At 40.4% G+C, this 22,091-nt stretch overlaps 1 protein-coding gene across 1 annotated transcript; it reads right to left on the bottom strand.

The window, feature by feature from the left end:
- Nucleotides 1-300: 300 nt before the first annotated feature.
- dstyk (dual serine/threonine and tyrosine protein kinase) lies at nucleotides 301-21,009 on the bottom strand. Its single transcript, XM_071493684.1, has 14 exons — nucleotides 19,802-21,009; nucleotides 17,765-18,174; nucleotides 12,089-12,595; nucleotides 11,734-11,929; nucleotides 9,281-9,519; nucleotides 8,593-8,676; nucleotides 8,312-8,488; nucleotides 5,145-5,274; nucleotides 4,548-4,704; nucleotides 3,779-3,911; nucleotides 3,539-3,652; nucleotides 2,556-2,670; nucleotides 2,148-2,282; nucleotides 301-925 (listed from the first exon to the last, which is right to left on the bottom strand). Exons 1-14 carry the CDS (start codon nucleotides 19,998-20,000, stop codon nucleotides 738-740), a joined length of 2,784 nt encoding a protein of 927 aa, XP_071349785.1. The 5' UTR covers nucleotides 20,001-21,009; the 3' UTR covers nucleotides 301-737.
- Nucleotides 21,010-22,091: the final 1,082 nt, after the last annotated feature.

Below are 22,091 nucleotides of genomic sequence, written 5' to 3'. Positions count from 1 at the left end.
AAAAAACATTTCTGTTGCACAAAATTAGAATAAAGAGAAAAAAATAAACCTAATGTTTGCTTTTTTTTTGACTTGTGATTTACTGAAAAATTCTATCTGCTCAGACCTCTAAACATCAAGACAGATATCAAGGTAAAGAAAGAAATCACTCACTGGTCGGCCAGTGGGCACATGCAACCACTGAAGAAGAGCTGGGAGAAGACAATGCTGCGTCACAGATTGACTCACCACTGAGAAAGTACTGTTAACACTTTCTTTCCTCAGACAAACGCTGAAATAACTTAATAATAGCTTATATCATTTGTTGTAACAGATCATTTTATTAAAAAAAATGTATTGTATAGATGCAGAAATGTTCAGTTTAAATACAATCTAAAATCAATCTTTTATATATTTATATTTTTTCATAATACTGGGAATGGACTACTTTTTAAAACAGTTTGCATCTAGTTACAATTCTATGACCAAGTAGCGATTAGCACGGCAGCTACATAAGCGTATTGTAGAGTTTGTATACAAATACACACAGGACAAACAATAAAACACACATATTTGCAAACTTCTGGTCTGTATCACTTCCTCATAAATAATGTAAATCCAACAACTGTGAACAAGGAGGACACTTTTCAACAGTGGCCTGTTCTTCACAAGTTCTCTGTTCAGCCCTTCATAAATACAACAAAAATACTTTTCTGATCACAATTCCTATCACACGTGTTAGTTTGTCTGGAGTGTTTTTAGTTTGAGTCCTCGAGGCTGCTGCTTTTCTGTTCAGAACCGCAGTTGCAGAGTCGGACCATAATGCTTTGCAGGCTGGGCTCCACAATGCCAAGCAGGGGCCTCTGGGAGGGGTCTCCGTTCCAGCAGGCCTCCATCAGCTGCCAGCACTCCTCGTCGAAAATGGGCAGCCGCTCTGGTCTGGCACCTGGAGACGACAACAGTGAGTCTCTGGCAGGCAAACGCATACAAACACAAACAACTGAGCATTAGACACAAACACTGGTTTATTCGTTCAGTTCATTTATTTAGTCTAGTTCATTTGGGCTGGTGTGAGAGCTGTCAATCAAACTCTGGTGTTGACGAAACAACCAGACCAAAACCGTCACAAATCACTTTGGTACATCTCATTTGTGATGTGAAAGCAAGAAGGCCGACCACAGGAGTTTGTGATTGTAGCAACAATTCAAAAGTTAAACTGCTATTAAATCCATCTTCTGACCGTGAAATGTCAAGGAAGCAATTTTTGAGGTGATCTATACAAGTGATGATGTGCACTCATTTCCCACAGGTACAAATGATAGTTCTGTGCGACTACCCACACAAACATTTATTTGTTAACTTCTTAAACTAAGATAGACATTTAATATTGTCATACTGAGGTCAACAGCCTAAAGGTTCATCTACATTGTAGCTCGGATCAAAAATCCTGTTCTCTGCTCTACAACATGTAGACATGTTCATTTGATTGTGAGGTGTTGTGTGTCTGCAGGGACTGCCGCAAAAACCAAGCAGCTTAAAAACATCAGAGTCAAAAAATGAGACAATGATTACAAAAAGAAGAAATACCACTAAAGGAGCTTGGGATAAGTTTTATTTGGGAGTAACTATGGTTACGAAAAGTTACGACAGCTTCCGCTTCCCCCTGAGAGAGGAAGTTCCTCAGCTCACTGCTGTATTTATTCCCTGCACCTCAAAGAAGGGTGCTTCGATCAGCTGTGAGTGCGACTACAAACAGAGTTACAGTCTGTGAGGGGGTGGGAGTGAGGAGTGACGGGAGCGACGTAAAGTTCCCACAGTGTGCCCCGAAATATGTCAGTACAGGCTGCTTCTTTTTCACTCTGTTACTATTCATTACTTTTGTTATTATTCATTACATAAGGGTCAAGTTGCAGCTTTGACTAATGCTTATGATCAATTATTTCTTCATGGATCTGTGACTCCAGAGAATATTAACCAACACTTTAGAAGCATTAAAGTGTCACTTGCATTTGATTTCTCTGTGCGAGTCCATTTAACACTGATGATGCGGGATGAATTTGTTTAATGTCGTGTTCACTGCTTTTGGTTCTTTTGTCTGTGTGATCATGAAACAGACCAGAAGTAAAGGCAACAACAGTTGTTTTTTTTTCGACCTTAGTGTTGTTTACCTTTCTTAACGTTTGTCCAGAGCTGGTCCTTGCTGGAGCATTTCTCAAAGGCTTCTGGGAGTTTTACTGAACCAGTGCAGAGGTACCAGAAAAGGATCCCAAAGGCGTAAACATCCACTGAGTTATCATACTTTCCTGTCAGGAGAAGAGGGAACCTTAAGAAGACTGATTAAGAAACATTTCTGCACAATTAGGTTTAAGGTTTACATAAGATGTAAGGACAGATTCCTAAAGGTCATTTGAAGTTCGTACTCCTAAGCAAATAAAGGTAGAATGTGACATAAACATTGTTTAGTTAAATGTGCCTGTTTTTTCAGACATTTCTGACCAATTTAACAGTTTGAAGTTGTACGTCAGCAGTTGCTTCATGATGTAATTATCGACAGTGTGACTGCTCAGTAATCATACCTGTAAACAGCTCTGGAGCCATGTGGATGGGAGTTCCTACAATGCTACCAGACATCATGGCCTCTGGTTTGCAGAAGCCGAGGTCAGTGATCTTTGCTCGATTTTGTTTGTCCAACTACAAGAACAGAGATTATGGAGAGCTTGTTTGGTCAGGTAGAAAAGAAAAAAGCTGCATATCAGATGTAAGAATTAAATGTGGCAGCTGCAAACACTCTGGTCTATGTGACACTCAATGGGTGCTATTTGATTGAGACAGCATTTACTTTGAGATCAATTTTATTTCCGATTTTCAGATATGAAAAATATTATATTCATTCATCTAAATTATCCACCAGACCGTCTTATTTTGTATCTACACCCTCTACAGGTACTTATTGTGCCTATTGACACTTATTTGTCATTTCCCAGGGTGTTTGCATACACAGAAAGAAAGGAAAGAGTGTTTATCATCAGCATAGTGCAGTGCAATTGAAACAGGCACAAATAAATAAAGTTAGATTAGTTAAATTATCAATCTCTCAAAATAGGTCTAAAAACATTAAAACACAAACAACCAAACTTAGCTCTCAATTGTAAGACGGTATTGATAGGCTAGTGTTTTGTTGCAACCCTTGGACATTGTGCTGTTACTGTACACTGTTTTGTTTGTAATGCTTTGTAAAGTTTTTGTTTTTTCAGCTGAGTGAATCTTAACAGGAGTCCTGGAGTAAAACATTAATCTACAGATACTTCATTGATTTTTATATAATTGACCACATTAGTTTATTTGACAGTTGATGCAAGTTCACAAAAACAGGCAAATAAGAGCAATAAAAATAATGCTGACAAAGATAAACATTTTGATGTTTTAAAAGCTGCAGTCAGTGTTTGGTGCATTCCTACAAATCTATTATATAAAGTGTTGTGATACAGCTTTTACACATAGAAAACCTCCACAGTCACAGACTGTATGTGTGCTGAACTGATAGTTGATCTGAACTCACCAGAACATTTTTTAGCTTTATGTCTCTGTGGAGGAGCCCCTGACTGTGCAGGAAGCGGATGCCCTCCACCACATCCAGTGCGATCTGAAGTCTCTCCCTCAGTGATAAACCAGCCTAGGACATTAGGACAGAGGGGAGAGAGAAAATGAAGGCAGGCAGAGTGAGAGATGGGAGATTGTAATACTTTACCAATAAAACAGTAATACATCTCTTTTTCTGTTCACTGGATTATCAAGTCACCTTCAAGCCTGTGTAGAGGTCCCTGTGGAGCCGCTCCATGATTAGCAGCACGGCGATGCTGGAGCCGCCTCCGTAGGTGTGATCAATTACAGAGCCGTGCAGGTCGACGAGCCGCTCATGCTTGGGCAGGGACCTGAAGCAACACACAGGCAAAGAGAGGGGGAGGAAAATAAAATATTTTAGTCTTGTGATCTCAAAAAAAAAAAAAAAAACCAAACAGTTTTTGTTATCTTGAAGCCTCAGAATATTAATGTAAGCCTTGTTTGTCTACATTGACTCAGCCGCAGCACAGCTTTACAGATTTATGACAGTTAGAGCTGACAAGCATTAACAAGTCACTGTCACTGCCAACAATAGGTTGACCTGTGCACAGAACAGCCTCAAGGCCTCAACAGTCAAAACTATTTTATATAAACTGGGTGGAGTTTTACTTTAAGAACAACACAACTGTCGTGTCCAATAAAACGTGAAAAATGCAGCTTCTTCTGAACCTGTTCGAGCCATTTGAAATTTCCCATGCTCACCTGAGTGTCAGTAAAATGCACCACCAACTTTGATGAGCATTGAGTTTTACACCTGCAGCGGTTTGCTGTTAAGAATTAAAATGACTTTGAGACAAACAGGATCTCTGCTGAGATCAAACCAAAGCAGCTGTTGTTGTTGTGTGTGTGTGTGTGTGTGTGTGTGTGTGTGTGTGTGTGTGTGTGTGTGTGTGTGTGTGTGTGTGTGTGTGATGTTTTTTTCCTTACACTCACTCTAAGTCACTCACCTTGTGTAGTGAAACTCTAAAGCCAGGTCGTTCCAGTGTTTATCGTCAGGCGGTACCACAGACTTTAAGGCACACGGGTAGTGTCCTCCCCAACTGTCACACAAGTATACAACTCCATATTGGCCCCGACCCAACTCTCGCCCAAGCTTTGGCTTGCCTGTTAGAAAAAAAAAATAAAAATTGCATTAATTTTTTTTTTACCTCAAAGTGGAAAAAAAATGTGTGCACATGGTTTCAGAGTTAAAAACAAAAATAAAGCTTGAGTTTGAACATTAGTTTGACAAGGTTTAATACTGTTGGTCTGTCTCGGTGTCTCTCTAATTTACTTTCTAATGTTCTTAAAAATCCCCCTCGCCTTAAACCACAGTTTAAGACGTTAACAGTGAAGTAGGAGACACCTTGTGTACGGTAGGTAAACTTTTGAAATAAACTATATGACATTTATTGATATATTGTGCATTTTTATAATGGCCATGTGCAAAAGATACAATTTACAGAAACTTTTAACAAGCACATTTTTGGGGGAACATGTGTGCAGCCTGCAAGTGTAGTTTTGTCCCTGTGTGTCAACAATGGGAGGATTTGGTGGTGACTCACCATGCAGCAGCACATCCCTCAGGGAGCGGCTCTCCAGAGACAGGCGTGCCAGCCGAGGGGCGTGGTCCTTTCTCACACGCAGCCACAGGTCCTCAGTGCGCTCCAGACGCCCTGTGTGCCCTTCCTCCAGCTGCAAGCACCAACACATGACATCTGATGGTGAGCGTTAAGAGCTGTGAACAGCCGCTGATAGAAGACTGGTCTCATTTGTTAACAATTATTTAACTTTGACTCGTGACCCTTTCACTGTTAAAACTGTTTTCTCTGTAAAACAAAATAACAACACACTATGAAAGCCAAGCATGAACTATATGCTTGCCATTTTCAAGAAATACAGGGAAGTACACAACATTCGTCAAGACCACTGTGCCCTCCAGGCTCCCTAGCTACATCATTAAAAGGCCAGCTGCATTGACCTCTGCAGCGATCTTGTCATTTGTCAAGACTTTTTAATGTTCTGGGTCAACACATAGTTGCTCCTTGATAGATTTAAAATGGATGCCTGTCTTTGCAGCTGTTTTTGTACAATCCTTCCACAAGGTTAAGTTCCTCCTGTTTGGTTTGTGCACAGCTGGAACACAACATGAGAACAGACAAACTGCAGAGATTACTCACAAGGAACTGCAACACTGTCTTTCAGGCTGAGTCATCGTGTATTCTGGTTTGACTGAACTTTATTTAATAAATAACATGTACACATTGTGTTCTGTGGTAAATTCCTTCAATCATTATTGGATTAGTAAAATACCAATGGCTTAATATCTGTGGTTTAGTAGCTTTACTGTCATCAAATTTAGTGCTTAGTAAAATATACCAAATCTGATCATTCACCATTGTTCGGCAACTTACACAACATATTACAGGCGGCCATTTTCAACAATTTTTCAGTAAGAGAGCAAAATATTTGGGGGTTTCAGTCTCTCCATTGTTTTTCTTTGTCTTACACATACTAGTAAATTGAATATCTTTGGGTTTTGGCCTGTTAGGCGGATAAAATGAAACATCTGATGACAACATCTCAGGCTCCCGGTCACTGATGGACATTTTTAACTGTTTTCTGATGTTTCACGGACCAAACAATTATTTGATTTATTGAGAACAGACGAATAGATAACAAAAATAATAACAATTTAAAAAGTTACAGTTTTAGCTAAGATCAATCCAAAAGTAGCAATGAAAAAGCATAAAAATCATATAAAAACATATGAAGAACAAATTTGATCTTTATTCTCCTCTTCTTTATTCACCTTTTTTGTCTGCTATAAACTGAATAATGCCCTAACCAATTATGGACCAATGTTTGGATCTGACGCTGTTTGCTGAAAATGTAGAGCAAAAAAACTACGACGTATAACAGTTTGCACCATGCAGCAGGCTGTGACCTGACCTGCCACAAACAGAGTCCGGACTGGACCCCAGAGTCTCTGACGTGAAACAGCAGACTTAACTAAATAAAACGAAGGCCTGGAAATTTGACCCAAACTGGTTTGTGATCACCAGCCCACAGATACTTCACTCAACACACACTATTAGGCTATTAACATCCCATTGTTTCAACTTGGGGGATCATGGTGTGATTGTGGTCAAAGTGCAGGCTCTTTGTCTTGTATTCTTTCAAGGACAGATGAGGGGCCCTGCTTTAATATTCCTGCGTGACCAGAAAGGCTTTATATTCCTCTGATAATAATCCACACTTTACATTTACATTTACATTCACAACAGCTTCTCCATAACTCCATACCTGCACACTGACATACTACAGGCCAGAGTTTTCGGCTCTATCATTCACAGACGCTCTACTTGTAAATCTGGTATTTCCAAAAAGAACGTGACAGGAAAACATTATTTTATTTGGATCATGTTATCAGACTTGTTTGCACTACATCCAACAACTCACTCAGACAAATACCTAAAGGAAATGAGGATATTTCTGCCAATCAAAAGCCCCAAACTTAAAAACACCCAACACCCCCCCCCCCCCCTCTTTAAGACTGCCACAATTAATCAGTGTATTTTTGTGACTGAATTAAAAGGAAAAAAATATTGAGTATGAAAATGTAGTCAGTGATGTGATCCGCACTGTCTGTCATGTGATGATTATCATCAGAGCAATTTAACTGAAACTGATTTGTTAGGGACTTCACAGAGGGAGTTGCAGCTATTAAGGAAGTGTCAGACATCAGCACTTTGATAAAAACATAAAGAAGTTACCAGTGTTCCTATTGGTCAGTTACCAGCCCTCAGTGTTCAAGGGCTTCAAGCTCATGTGATTCCAAAAGGTGAGGTGAAAACACTGCTGACCACTGATTCGTCAAACAGAATAGTTGCTACTGCGTCATCACTGTATGAGACGGGACGTTCTGAACAAACCCGCTATTTTTAGACACTGAAGCGACTGAACACTGCTGCTGGCATCATGTAAATCATGTCTTGTCACATGTCAGCCGGTCCATCCTCCATCACCCAGTGAACACATGCACCACACACCGTCTCTCTGTAGTCACCACTTTAAAGGCCATCTTTCACCCATCTTTTCAACCTACAGTATCTCTCACTGTCTGTTGCAGGTCCATTCAAAGTAAAGGTGCAGCCAGCTAGGTTTTACTGTCATTTAGTCTGTCAGCATCTTAGGAGGGAAAATTTAATCTGCCAGTTTCTCACATTACTAAATATTCTGTGCTGAACAAAATTTTTCCCAATTGTTTAAACTTCTAACTGCAATTACATCCTCACTAAGGCTGATTTTTTTTTTATTAATCAGTTGTCAAAAAGTGAAAAACCAAAACCCAAATATATTCAATTTAAAAGGATTAAAAAAAGCTGTCAATATTAACATTTGAGCAGTTACACTGTCAATACTTTTTTTTGTATGATAAAACAACTAAAACAATTAATCATTTACAAAATTGTTTTATCTCTATGCTTTATCTCTAAGCTTTAATCCTCACTGACCATGTCGATTCTGACGCTCATCTTACCTCCTATTTTATAGCGGTGGAAATTTTTAGATGGACACCATCAGTGAGGGGGTTCTAATTTTAATGTTATCATAACTGTAGAGGGTATAACTATTGGATGCAACAGGACACAGAACTAAAGGCAAGGCATTGAAAGAGTGATGAGGACTAAAAGAAAAACAGTCAGCAAAGAAGAGAGAGGAAGTTAACCTGGCGCAGAGACGCTGCAAAGGCCTCATGGGAGCTGTTGAGCCGGGTTCTAAACTGGGAGCAGATGCTTCGGGCCAGTTTGGCAGCGCTGAGACTTTCTATGGCGTCCTGGGCCACTTTCCGCTTCCACTCTGGAGTGATGGCTGGAGGGTTCACAAATGTTATCCGGTGGATTATCTAAGAACAGGACATTAGCAGGGTTAAATGATAACCATCCCTTCAGAAGTCACAATTTTGCATGCATTTTAAAACTCCTCAGGCTGAATTTTTGAGACACTGACCTGTTTGATTTGCTCCCAGACGAGCCGTGTGACAGAAGATCCTGAGTGAAAGGTGACCTCCACATGATAGGCAGCATTTAACAACTGTGACAGATGAGAAAAAGAAACTGTAAATGTCAAGACACTAGTAAATGTTGTTAATCGGTCTAGAGGCCTCTGACACTGATGCCAAGTGGAGGTAACAGAGGCTAAAGCATAACTCCTCTCTCTTCGAAAACCATCTTTGATTTGATGATTTGTTCTGGTAACAAGTGACTCTCTGTTGAACCCTTTGTTTTTGGTTCCATTAGTTAACACTTCAGTTTAAATGGTTAAATGAATAGTAGAGAGAGGGAGAGCAAAGCTGAGTCATCTTAAATGTCCAACACTTTTATCAGTTTCTACCTCAGATTCTAGGCCCAAATTTTCCTCTACACATCTGGACGTTTAGAGGAAGGCTGACATCAAGTCAAGTCTCTGTCCTGTCTCCAGCTTTCTTTTCCTTGAAAGGCACTTCGTAACTTTGTTAATAAAGCGGTTTACAAATAAACTTTCTTATTACTGTTCATATCATTATTACAAAATACAAAGCTTATAACTGTGATTAATAAATACAATCATACTTCTCACATTTAAGCATCTGCACACTTTACATTTCTTGACCTGCACACTAAATAAGGTTTCTGTTTTTTCACAAACTACCGCCCACCTGTTTGAGGTGATTGGAAGTGATATTGTGAACAGAGGAATCGATGGTCGACCTCTCCAGACTGTTGAGGCATCGCTCCAGAGTTCCTACGAAGCTCTCCCTCAGATAGTCCACAGAGCTGATCAGCTTATTTGCCACGGCCTGATTCAAACGGACCACAATCAGCTCCTGGATCTGGTGGATGCATGATTTGATCTCCTTCGATGAAACAGGCTCCCCATTAGTTGTTACAATGATGTCTGCAATTGAAAGAAAATTGTTAATTAAGATAATAGGTGGCGTACGCAACCAATTAGCAAACAGCAATCCCAGAGTACTTGCAATCTATCAGGTCACAGGAGCATCATAAAACAGAGGGAAGTATCATAGATTAAAATAATTGAGTGTTAAGACACTTAGCAAATGTTTGTGTATAGACAGAAGATGAAGACCACTGCCTGCAGGCACATAAACTGTCCATAACCCGCTGTGTCCTGTCCCATGGGTGGGGTTGTATTTAGTCTGCATGACCAGGCATCGGGACAAAGATCATTGGGGTAATTTATATAACAGGCACCTCTCACTCATGTAAATTATCAAATATTATCAGAGCACAGACACAGTAGCAACTGCTGCTATGTTAAACATTAATTTACCTGTGACACAGGGAACACAGACAGCAACTAAGCACTATTCTTATTTTGGAAAAAAAATATAGTAATGTAGTATCGTGGTATATTGATTGAGCTTTGTTTAGTGGTGACGATGCACATTCCTCCCAGTGGTTTCACCCTATTCCTATGATGTAAAGGTGGCAGAAATGTGCAGAGAAACACACTAATGTGCCAACAAAGGCAGGGAAAAAGAAGCATGGATGTATTTTTTTTCTTTTTTTTAAACAAATAAATATTTTATGAAGAAGGACATACATTTAATATGTTTGTTAAATCTCAGGGACACGCACAGAGTTACACTGAAAACACTGAACACAAAAAGAAACTTTGTTCACAGGGAAATCCACAAGGAACCTTGTGGTTAAGTTTACTCAGACAACTCAGTAAACCTGCTTCTTGGAGCATGCTCAGTGGAGACGCCAAAAGAAGAAGAACACAATAACCAATGAGAGGCTTCTGTCAGAGGCTGAGTAAGACAGAGTCAAATTGTGAAATGAAGCTGGCTCAGCCATGTCTCTGCAGATCCAACAGGACAGCATTTAAGACAGTAAAGAAACAGGCTCTGACTAACTTTGGCAGGTACCATGGCAGGTAAACACAAGTCAGCTCTTCATTTAGACTCATCAGCAATATCATAACTCTAAAAGAAAACAGATACAGTGAAAATTATTTGAATAGGTTGCAGTGTGGGTACCACGAGTCAGCTCTCTTCTTTAATAGACACATAATAAAGAGGAAATCCTCTCCTATTAACTTAAGAGAGAAAAACAAATAAGGCACATGTGTGGTCTTTGTTGAGTAATCAAATGGGAAACCACTGACTCAAATTTTATTTTATTTTCCAATTTTATATACAATGCATCCTTTATGCAGAAAACTTCTTAGATCATAATTTGCATATCTCAAGAATAGGAAATATGATCTGTTGCCATAATTATATAAATTAAAGGCCTAATCTAACCCAAAAAATATCAAAATTTGAATGTCATGTGAAAAGTTTTTGGGGAAAAAAATGCAATGACATCTTCAAAGTGTGACCTTAGTCTGGGGGAAAAAATAAACTTTTTCACAGTAAAGTCAGTCTCCACCTCTGGACTGAATCAAAACCCACCATCATAAATTATTCTGTGAACATAAACACTGTGGCCTCTCAACAGCTAACATGAAAAACGACACACTGGCCTGACAGCAGCAGAGACAACGCCACAGAAAATCATAAATCCTCTTTGCTGACCACACACAACACATTAATACCACAGCACATGATAAACTAACTACTACAAAACATGTTCCCTAGAGAATCAAATCAAATCACAAGCTTGCAAACAAGTTAGTAATTTATCAGCTTGTATATACCAAATCATAACAAATAAATAAGGAATCGAAATTGGAACAGCCCAGACAGAGAGGTCCCAGTCGGGGAAATATACAAAATAAAAATAATGATGTGCTTAACAGATCTTTGTGGTGATACTTGCTCAAACCACAGTTTTTTTCCACTTTGTAAACATGAGTTTTACTTTACTTTACATACTTTGTTTTTGCAGCTTTTAGGTTGGCATATAACATTGGCACAGACTTGACTTGATGACCACAGAACTACTGTTTTGATATAAACTAGCTTGATCAGACTTCTTCATTATCATCACTCTGTTGATCTTTTTTCAGTCTGTTATTATCAAATAATGGCTCTGGTCTGTTCATGTGTAGTAATTCATGTTAAAATTTATGAGCAATTTTATTTTGCATACACCACCTTGCCTGCCTTGTGGCATTTGTCCAGGTTGTTCACTCACTAACCTGTAAACTCCAGGTTGGCAGCGTCCTCTAACAACTGCTCCTTCATGCTGCTGAGCGTCTCCACAATCATCTCCTTCATCTCTTCCTGTTTACGGTTAGCGATGGCCATAAGGGAGGTGAACAGCTCACCCTCTTTCTCACGGGTGTACTCCAGCCTGCGGGGCGTTATCTGCAGGTCCCGCTGCATGTCAAAGGCCTGAAGGGAAGTGAAGCGGAAAGGACAAAGGTCTGTTGGTGATTTTTCGGGGGCATGTGGGTCAAAGTAAGAGACCAGCAGTTCTGCCACATGAGTATGAAGCAGTAAAACAATCACATGCATTCAGATGGACAGTGCTATGAGGCATTATCCTCTAACCTGGTTGATGAAAAGATCTAAACAGCGACAATGTAGCCCATTAAGCAGGTTGGCAGCCTCCACCTGCTGGTTTTGAAGCACTTGACGAGCAAAAGGCACCAGCAAGCGATGCAGTCTTTCAAAGGTCTCACCCAGCATGCTCTGGGGCTTGGCACCTGGGGCGGGCCCCTGTGTAGGGGCACCACAGGAGCAGTTTCCTGTCTGGCTATTGAGGAAACCAAGGGACAGCAACTGCTTATGGAGGGCACTCTTCTCTCTCTCCTTTTCCTTCTCCCCACGGCGTCCGGGTTCAGGGGAGGCTGCTGGCACCGTGTTAGGAATACGAACAAAACAGATTGGAAAGGAGAGCAGCTCTTTGACCTTCCACAGCTCAGCCACCTGCTCTGTGCTTAGGGAGTCCTGGTTGATGGCATAGAGTATGATGGGGATCACATTGCGAGTGCAGTCTTCTAGGGCCTCTCCTATGGGCTGGACACTTGGACAGGGCACCACCATGACCTTTGCTTCCTGAGGACGATCCGAAACCACAAAAATATTACTTTTTTTTTTTTTTACAGCAAACTGGTTTATATACAGATAATTATTAGGAAAAAGGGACAGTTCATTCATATTAAACAAAAACAGTTTCACATTTACTCCTAGTTAAATCCAGCAATGTAGACACAACAGGGAGGATACCACTGGGTTTATTTGAGGTTTGCCAAGATATCTGCCACTGAAGAAAATGGACTGGTGTTGAATGTAATGTAAAACAGATACAATACTTATTTTTACAGTGCATTCAGAAAGTCTTCAGCCTCCTTCAATTTTTACACATTGTGTTATGTTGCAGCCCGATGCTAAAATAAAAACAGTTCATTTCTTCCCCTCATCAGTCTTCACTTAATACAGCATAATGACAAAGTCAAACCAGAATTTTAGGAATGTTTGTAAATTTATTGACAAGGAAAAACTGAAATGTCACATTGACATAAATATTATAACACTTGAAATTTAACCCAGGTGTCTGCCATTTCTCTTGATCATCTTTGAGATGTTTCTACACCTTGACTTTGAGTCCACCTGTGGTCTGTTCAGCTGACTGGACATGATTTGGAAAGGCACACACCTGTGTACATGCGGTCTCACAACGGACAATGCATATCAGAGCAAAAACGAAGCCATGAGGAGGAAGGAATGGAATAAACTTGCAGAAGGACAAATATCACTACAGCACTACACCAATCTGGGTTTTATGGCAGATTGGCCAGATGGGAACTTCTCCTCAGTGAAAGTTTGAAAAAAATCCCCTAAAGGACTCTCAAACAAGATTCTCTGGTCTGATGAAACCAAGATTGAACTGTTTTGTCTCAATTTACACATTGTGTCAAGAGGAAACCAGATTTGAAACTCAGTGACCATCACGTTCTTGGTCACCTTTCTTAGTAAGGCCCTTCTCCCCACATTGCTCAGTTTTGCTGGGCAGCCAGCTCACTGAAGAGTCCTGGTTGTTCCAAACTTCTTCCATTTAAGAATTATTGTCTCCACTCAGGAACCTTCAATGCAGCAGAAAAAATGTTGTAACCCACCCAGATCTGTGCTTCGACACAATGCTATCTTTGAGCTCTGCAGGCAGTTCCTTCCACCTCATGGCTTGGTATTTGCTCTGATATGCATTGTCACTATGAGACCTCATATAGACGAGTGTGTGCCTTTCAAAATCATGTCCATAATTCTGAAGTGGAAGAAGTTTGGAACAACCAGGACACTTCATTTCATTTTTTAATTTTATTTTAGCATAAGCCTGCAACATAACAAAAAGTGAAAAAACTGAAGACTTTCTGACTGCACTCTATAATAACAATGGATAAGATGAGTATGTGTAATTTGAAAGCTTTCACTCATGATTAATTATCACCTGGCTCTGTAGGTCCCCTCAAGTCTAAGGAGTTTAACGGCATATTTCAGCTCATTGTTTTGGTTTTGACAACTTCTCACTGCTCTCATCAGTATCATTTTGGGCGGCAGAAGCTGTCTGGTTCAATAGAAGAGTTTTGATAAACCTACAGTACACTACCTGCTCAGTGCCAAAATGTGGGCAGACAAAGTTAGTGACTAGCTGGTGAACATAGTCACATAGTCACTAACTCCCCAGGAGTTAGTGGAGAAAAAAAAAAATCTAGGCTATAAAAGAGTGAATATTGGCCAGAAACACAACTCTGAATAAATGATAATGTGTTTCAGTGTCCGCTGCCTATCTGTGTAAATAGGCAACTGTTTGTTAACAAGCTCGCCTTACACATAAAAGACATGTCAGTGTTGTGGTCACAGCTTGTTTCTGCTGTTAAGAGTCCAAAAATGAGTTATAATATAATCTGTAATCTCTTTACAGAGGAATCCATAAAAACAATCAAATAGTTTACTTGTCTGTAGACACATCGATTATGTTTTATGCAATTTAGATGAAATGACCCTTTAATGTCTGACCACATCTTAACAGCAAGATTATAAACCTGTTATATAAAGTGTTCAGGAAATCAGAGTTTTCAAACCAAGAAAACGTTTAAAGGAATTCCAATGCAGAAGAAGAAAAAACACATCCACACATATCACATGCTCCTTCTATTTCTGAACACATAATGACACATAAATATTAGTGGTGGTCTTGGGAATGTCTGTAACAGGGCAGAAAAATGACAGAAGTGAAAAGCTTTGCTTAACCCTACATAAATAATGACATTAACAAAAATAGACTTGCAGAGAGCTTGAGAGGCGGAGAGAGGGAAAGGGAGAGGGAGAGAGAGAGAGAGAGAGACAGACAGAGAGAGAGAGAGAGAGAGAGACAGACAGAGAGAGAGACCGAGAGAGAGAGAGAGAGAGAGAGAGAGAGAGAGAGAGACCATGATGGGGGGAAAAAACAGCCAGAGAAAAGAGGCAGAAATTACCAAGAGCTACACAAAGGAGACAGTCAGTCCTGTCTCCAAGAAACAAGAGCGAAGCCCATCTGAGCAGTCTCTTTGGAACAAAGATAGCCTGCAAACATTTGTTCACAACCAATCAAAATCAATACAACGTTTGAATTGCCTTAATGCAGCCCCCTTTTCAATAACAACCATTCAACAGAATGTTTGTGGGCTATTTTGAAGTTACTATTTTGTTTTACATGTCTTTAAAAAGAATGAGCTAGCATTGCTGCCACCTTCTGACCCAGTTCTACAAAGTAACACGGTCAAGACAAATGACCGTTTAAGAAATTAGTATTTTCTTCTATTAGCATATTTTCAGGGTGGCTGCTAATGTCACGGCTCTTTGTTAACAAGCAGACTGTCTTATGTGAACTCGTGGAGCACTGGCAATGAACATAACAGAATATGTACCTAAAAGCATTTTAGAAACGTGGCGATAGGTTAGCCCCCTTTATGTCCTCATGGTTACTGTGTGGTTAAGATGAAGAGAAGCTAATTAGCAAGTTGGCTCTCATCTGCTGGCCTCTAAAGCAGGGTGCTGTGATTATGGCACGAGTGTGTGAATACCACAGTGAGCAGAGAAATTCTGTGACTTCATTTACTCCCACCTAAACATATTAATCCCTTATTCATTCAGCAGAAAAGGATGGCGGTTTTAGTTTTGTTTTTACTGCTTGGCTGATGAATCACATCATATCATATCTATATCATATCTATATCACAAGCTGTAGATTAATTTTCATTGAACATGGGCAAAAAAAAAGTTTAAAAAAATCATTTTCAAATGCATTAAACCCAAGATCACACCAGCCAAGATATATTATTCAAATGTTTGATATTAGGAATTATAACTCAGCTATCAAAGTCTCTGATGTCCTCTCGAGCACAAACCATTTGACCCAGTTAAGAGACTAAAGGTCCACGGCTTTCATTTACACAGGACAATGAACAAGGGTGTGAAATAACTGTCTTTACTTCCACCACTGATACTGACTACTTTCTCTTTTCAGTGTTATTTTTCTATTATGCTTTTATTTTATAAGGTACTCCAGTGGATCTTAGTTTTAAAACATATGGCCAACTTGAGTCAACTATACCAACCTATTTTTTGTTTATAATGTAATGACAAACAGACCACGAGGAGAGTGATGCAAAATTTGACATTTGTTTGTTGTGCTTTCATCTCAAACACTTATCATATATAAAATGTAATGCGTTTATGTGCATAATGAAAGTAAACACTAGTAGAAAAGTTATGAATAGGTATTTTCCCATCAGCACAACTCTCCCATAATCCCAATTTCAGCTATCAAATAACTAAAATCCAAAAATGTTTTTTGTGACAACATGAACCAGTGTCCCAGAAATCAGATGTAACCATGGCAACTTCATCACAGCAAATGGTTTGGGATTTTTTGTACGTGACCCAGTCATGTGAATCACACCAGACCAGTGGCATTACGTAAGGGGGCTGGGCGGGTGGGCTGCCCTGAGGCACAGTTAGCCCTAGTTTCTGGGGCTGTGTGACGCTTGCTAAAGGGCCTTGGCCTAAACGATTAGAGACTAATTTCCACGTGCGACACATGATAAGGAATGACTACAATCCTTACACCATGCTAAATCAATTCACTCCCACAACATATTGAGATTTTCATGTTGCACTAGCTGCAGATCAGCATGACGAGACCACTGTCTCCTACAATTCTTCCTTTTTCCATGTAATTTCAGCAGAAACCTGTGAGTTTGTTTTTAAGTGGGGCTTAAAACCTGAAAGGGAGGACAGTGACTGGACAACAATGTATTCCTGACTAGTTGCACAAATCAGGTAAAGTGAAACACTGACCAACACAGTAAATAATCAACTCTCCTCAGTAATCTGTTTGTGGGGTAAGCCGTTTGTGAATGCAGAGGCTAGTTCAAACCAGAGACAATGAGAAAAAAAGAAATCAATCCAGGGCTACAGGAAGAAATACCACCATACAAAAAATAAACACACACTTAGAGCTGGGCAAAATGACTGAAATCTGTGTCATAATTAAAGGAGTTCATCACAAGATGACTTGCACATGTTTTTCCAAACAAAACAGTAAAAAGTACTGCTGAATTTTCTTAGAGATGATTGTGATATCAAGTAATCTGTTCTTACACAGACATGTTCAAAGAAAATGGAGGACCATGCACAAGTTTCAGGCCTGCAGTTCTCTCTCCTAATTGTGACATAAATACTATAATGCTAAAATACAAGGATGGTTGTGTATATGTCCATTAAATCTAAAAACAACTGACAATGTTGATTCACTGAACACATGAAGTTTTTTAATAGCAGATGAGTCTCCTTACATCAGAAAGTGATAGCATGCACCCCATATACCCTATATACCCCATATTTGAGCTGGAAAACAAACTACACATGTGCTGACACAAATATCTGATCTCACCAACCTCATTTTTCTCATGCTTTTAGGAACTTTCAGCCAAAAAACTACAACACTCATTTTTCATTCAAGCCTCTGTCACATTTTACCGTCATTCTACATATTTTCCCGAAAATAACGCAGTGAACAACTTTGTGAGATCACCCAGACACTCTGAGTAAACGTGTCAAAGTTCATGAAGAGAAAACAAAGCAATGGCAGTGAGGACCAGAACAACAAGAGGCTGCATGTCTACTCCTTATCTAAACCATCATGAAATTCAGATTCAGCAGGTTCACATTGTATCTAAGGCCTACCTGTAGCAGTGGGTGATGCAGGGTGATCTCCAGCTCTGCCAGCCTGTGAGCTGGGTCCTCACATTCCTCATGGATCTCCAGATCCTCCCGGGGCACCGTATCCCAGCGGCCACAGTTAGCTGCCAGCTGGTGCACTAGCTCATACTGGCCAGGCAGAGCCAAACTGAGCCGTGTCTGTCTCCCATGGGTGAAACACAGCTTCCTCCTCTTGCAGACAGTGCCCTGGACTCCTTCACAAGCCTCACCGGCCTCTGGGCCCAGCGGCAGCAGCCTCTCCCCCAGAAGGCAGTTGAGCAGCTGGTAGCGGGCAGCACAGTCCTGGCCCAGTACCAGGATGTATGGGGCAGCGCCCACTGTGTTGCGTAGGAACTCTTCCTCATGGCTTGGGAAAGAGATGCAGCTTAGCTGGCCTGGGGGGCAGACAGAACAAAAGGAAGCATATGATGTTAAGATGTGGACTGAGAACAGAACTTGGTTATCTAAAACTTAACAAGTAACCCTAAGCAAGGCTGTTCATTCCTGGGATTGGTGAATGTTTTTAGGAACTCTTGGCCAGCACTGTAAGCAGAGAGTACTGAGTGACAGATTATCCTTTGTATCTGAATGTCGTTCTCAGAATATACAATAGCCCACTGTTCCATAATAGAGCGATTAATCTCTATCTTAATATTGTTCCTTGGGCTATAATTTCCTTATCGAGTCCGAAGATTTGGAGCACACAGAGAGGAGAACCAATTTTAACTTATTGTGGGCAGTATCAGAGATAATCCTCAACGATGCTGAGTCACGGACTAATAGAGTTATATAACAGGGAGGAGAGAGCAGTAATGGCCTACTGTATATTCATATATATATATATATATATATATATATATATATATATATATATGCATTTCTTCCTAACATACATGCATGTGGTTTTACTCTAACTCTAATCTAGCATTCCACTACTAGTATTAACCTCTTGACCTATCATGATGCATTAAAGTCTATTGTTTCAGTCCGACTTGTGCTGAGCATTTGACTGCATGACCTGTGTGCAATGGATAGACTGTGCATTCAGTGCAGACCCTTTGCATAATCTCTACAAAAACTACAAATCAGACTGTACTGTATGATCCTACAGCATCATGTGACCTGCATTTTTGTCCAGATAAGTAAGTGTAACCAAAACATTTACAAGATGAATCTTGTTAGCAGGTAAAGACATGTGTTTGGCTTTTCCTATGGAAGGCAGCATTATGGTCCCATTTTTCTGTCGATTATGACTAATCTTCAGCTTAACATTGTTCATTCAACATTGAGGAAAATTAATTTGACCTTCTCTGTGCGCAGGGCAGCAGCTCTGATCGAATAAGCCATTCCTGTAGATGTGACGCATTATATTTTATTGGCATACCATCACTACTGTACATTTAATCAATGTTTCATAGAAATAAGCAGTTGAATCATATGGTGAAATAGCTCACAGTACTCACATAATGTTGGGATATGTGGAACAGTGAAAAACATTTTATGAAACATTCTTCATCAGTGGTCTTTGTTATGGAGAAATGTGATTCAACAATATCAAATAGAGGAAGGACAGGTTTGTCCATTTTGAAGATGGATTCAAAGCTACTTGTGTCTAAAATCAAACCTAACCGGTCCACACACACACACAAACAAACACACAAGGTACAATCAATGCAAAAGACAAGAATGAGAGTCTGATATCCCCTGCCCTCAGCCAGCTAGTGAGTGCAGAAATCTCAGCATATTTGGTGCACTTAGTCGGCTCAATGCTTTTGAAAGGAAGCTTAATCTCTTTAGTTTTCCCTAACCCTAATTAATGCATTTTTTTCTCACTCTACGTGTTGGTGGAGAAATCACAGTGGCGGTGGTCACTTGTTTGAACTTTATTTTTGTGTCACTGCAGGATACATAAGTGTAAGAATAGCCATGGATGTGAGTTAGGATGTCTTCAACACTGTGACATCTCAGTGCAGGGCAGGGCTGGGATGTTCAGGTGTTGCTGCTGCATGTGTTCAGACCTACCTGCCTCCAGAGAAGCCGAGTCCGAGCTCATGGTTGATGCACAAGTATTGCTGTAATTTTGCCTTATTTCCCGGAAGAATGTGTGAGTTTCTTTCAGGTTCTTCTTCAGCTGTGTGGAGTGTTTGTTGTAGCTGTTAAATATCCTCGTCAGCTCCCGGGCTAAAGGAGTCGTTTTCTGTTGTTGCACATTTCCCTCCATGGTGAACGGGCTGAGCTGTTGTTGTTGTTGTTGTTGTTGTTGTTGTTGTGACTTACAGGGTTAGGCAGGCGCCAAACACTTCCACAAAACAGTCCTGCTGTCTCAACTTTTTCTGTATGTGCTGGTTAGTTAGTAGTCATGTTTGTCCGCCCACCTGCTTGGCGTTGTTAAATAATTCACTACCTGCGGTCAGTTTTAACCTATCATCAACATTAGTGTTAGTAGTGGACAGAAAGCAGTCCTGCAGTCTCTTGTGTCACTGAATAAGGGCTGGGCATTTGGCTCTTGCTGTCCTGGTGCACAGCTAGCTAGCTGGACGAAGCGCGCCGGCTGCAAGTCAACTTAACTGTTGTTGACTGAAGTTAGCTCAGTTACCGCTTCTTCGGCATCTTGTTTGCTGTCGTCTGGTTAAAACCGACCGACTGCAAACTGAGGAGTGTGTTAAAAATAACCAAATGATGCGAACTGGTGAGCTGACGACTGACTAATGTGCTAAGTAATGCGTGTTTTGAAGTCCAGATGAGGTTAGCGCTGCTAGCCAGAAGACATCTCCTGCCCGTCCTCGCCTTGGCCTGGCACGGCACACATAGCCTCTTAACTTCGCACCAACGGCCCCGCAAACCGGTCCACCGCCATAAAGCTCCGTGCTAAAACAAATAAAGATGTTGCCCGACTTTGACAACTGCCTCTTAATTAATGACAACGGCCCAAACAGGACAAAACCCGTCGGTGTTTTCCTGATGAGGCTCCGTGGGAAAAGATCTTCCTAAACTGGCTCTGGCCCGGAGAAGCCAGCGGACATCTTCTACCCACGGAGAGCGACGGAGACGCCGCCGAAAGAAGCTCCCAGTCGGCGAGGACGAAGATGAAAAGGACGGTTGTGGTGGTGCAGAGCGAGGTGTGTCCGAGTCAAATCACATAGCAGAGACCAAGCAATCAAATCACTGCAAAACAGAAAGTCGACCAGACCAAAGTTAGGGAGAGGAATGGGCGGGGTCCGCGATGGCGCACTGCAGTCTGGGAAACGTAGGCGTATTCATACAGTTGGTGCATCAACACCGAGTATGTGGATGTAAGCTATCACCTTGCCGTGCGACGTGTTTCAGAAAATGCAATGTCACTGTTAACACTGATTTTATAGAAATAAATAAATAAATAAATAAATAAAAGTCAAATTGCAAAAAGGTAAGACTCTACCCAGATGACCAGCAGCTCTATTAACCCTCTCAAGGCAAAAACTTGCATAGGTTTCTTCTAGGGGATTTTTGATTTCTTTTTTCACTTTAAAACAAGGTCCACACATTGTGTATTAACAAGTTATGTAGTCTCATGTACACATGTATTTTGTATGTATGAATTTCACCTGTTCTTAAGTCATAAACGTAAGAGAGAAAACAGTTTGGATCAGACTTTCTCAGATGCCTTTTAGTACTTCCATGATCCCCATTATGAATGAAAATTTCATTATTTCCCAAAATACCCAGAAACCAGCCAGTAGCCTACTCAAAAAAGTTGAAATGATGACTCGATTAAATTAAATTAAGTTAGATTGCCATGAGGTAAGGACATACAGGTGAAAACACTCCAGGGTCTGTTGTTATGTGTGGATGGGACCCTGAGTTTGTTTCTTGAAGCTTGATTTATTATATCCTGAGCTGATTATGTACTTTCACCTTCAATGTTTATGACATTTAGTGAACTTATTTTCAGGTTTTCTTCCAAATGCACCAAAAAAAAAAAAAATCAATGTTTTTAAGAAGGGGATAAAATGGAAAATGTGTGATAGTTTTTCTTCAGTCATCACAGAGTTTGTCGGTGACATGTTGGTACTTTGAGAACACTAAAAGGCTTTTAGCTTGTTGGTATGGGATTTTTATTTAATTACTTTTGGAGGAGAAGAAAGAAAGGGATGTTACGTAACTGGGCTGCATGTATGTGTCCTGCATGCTGTATGCCACTGTCTCCTACACATCAGATGATTTGCAACTCATACACTTGACTACAAGCTACTGTTTGGGTCTGCACAGAATTACAAAGTTTTGTATGATTATTTTGGAGAAGCTCTGTTGGCTCTGCATGAATTTATCAGTG

This window comes from Trachinotus anak, unplaced genomic scaffold (genome assembly GCF_046630095.1).
Source record: "Trachinotus anak isolate AG129_WGS33_773 ecotype Australia unplaced genomic scaffold, CSIRO_AGI_Tana_v1 ptg000013l, whole genome shotgun sequence".
NCBI classification, from domain to species: domain Eukaryota; kingdom Metazoa; phylum Chordata; class Actinopteri; order Carangiformes; family Carangidae; genus Trachinotus; species Trachinotus anak.
This window is presented reverse-complemented; position numbering and strand designations above follow the sequence as displayed.

Coding starts and splice junctions, on each gene's coding strand:
- dstyk (XM_071493684.1), bottom strand. CDS start 20,000: ATGGAGGGAAATGTGCAACAACAGAAAACGACTCCTTTAGCCCGGGAG. Junction 8,677..9,280: donor CTTCCAATCACCTCAAACAG/GTGGGCGGTAGT, acceptor CATCTGTCACAG/TTGTTAAATGCTGCCTATCA. Junction 3,912..4,547: donor TTAGAGTTTCACTACACAAG/GTGAGTGACTTA, acceptor GTGTTGCTTCAG/GTCCCTGCCCAAGCATGAGC.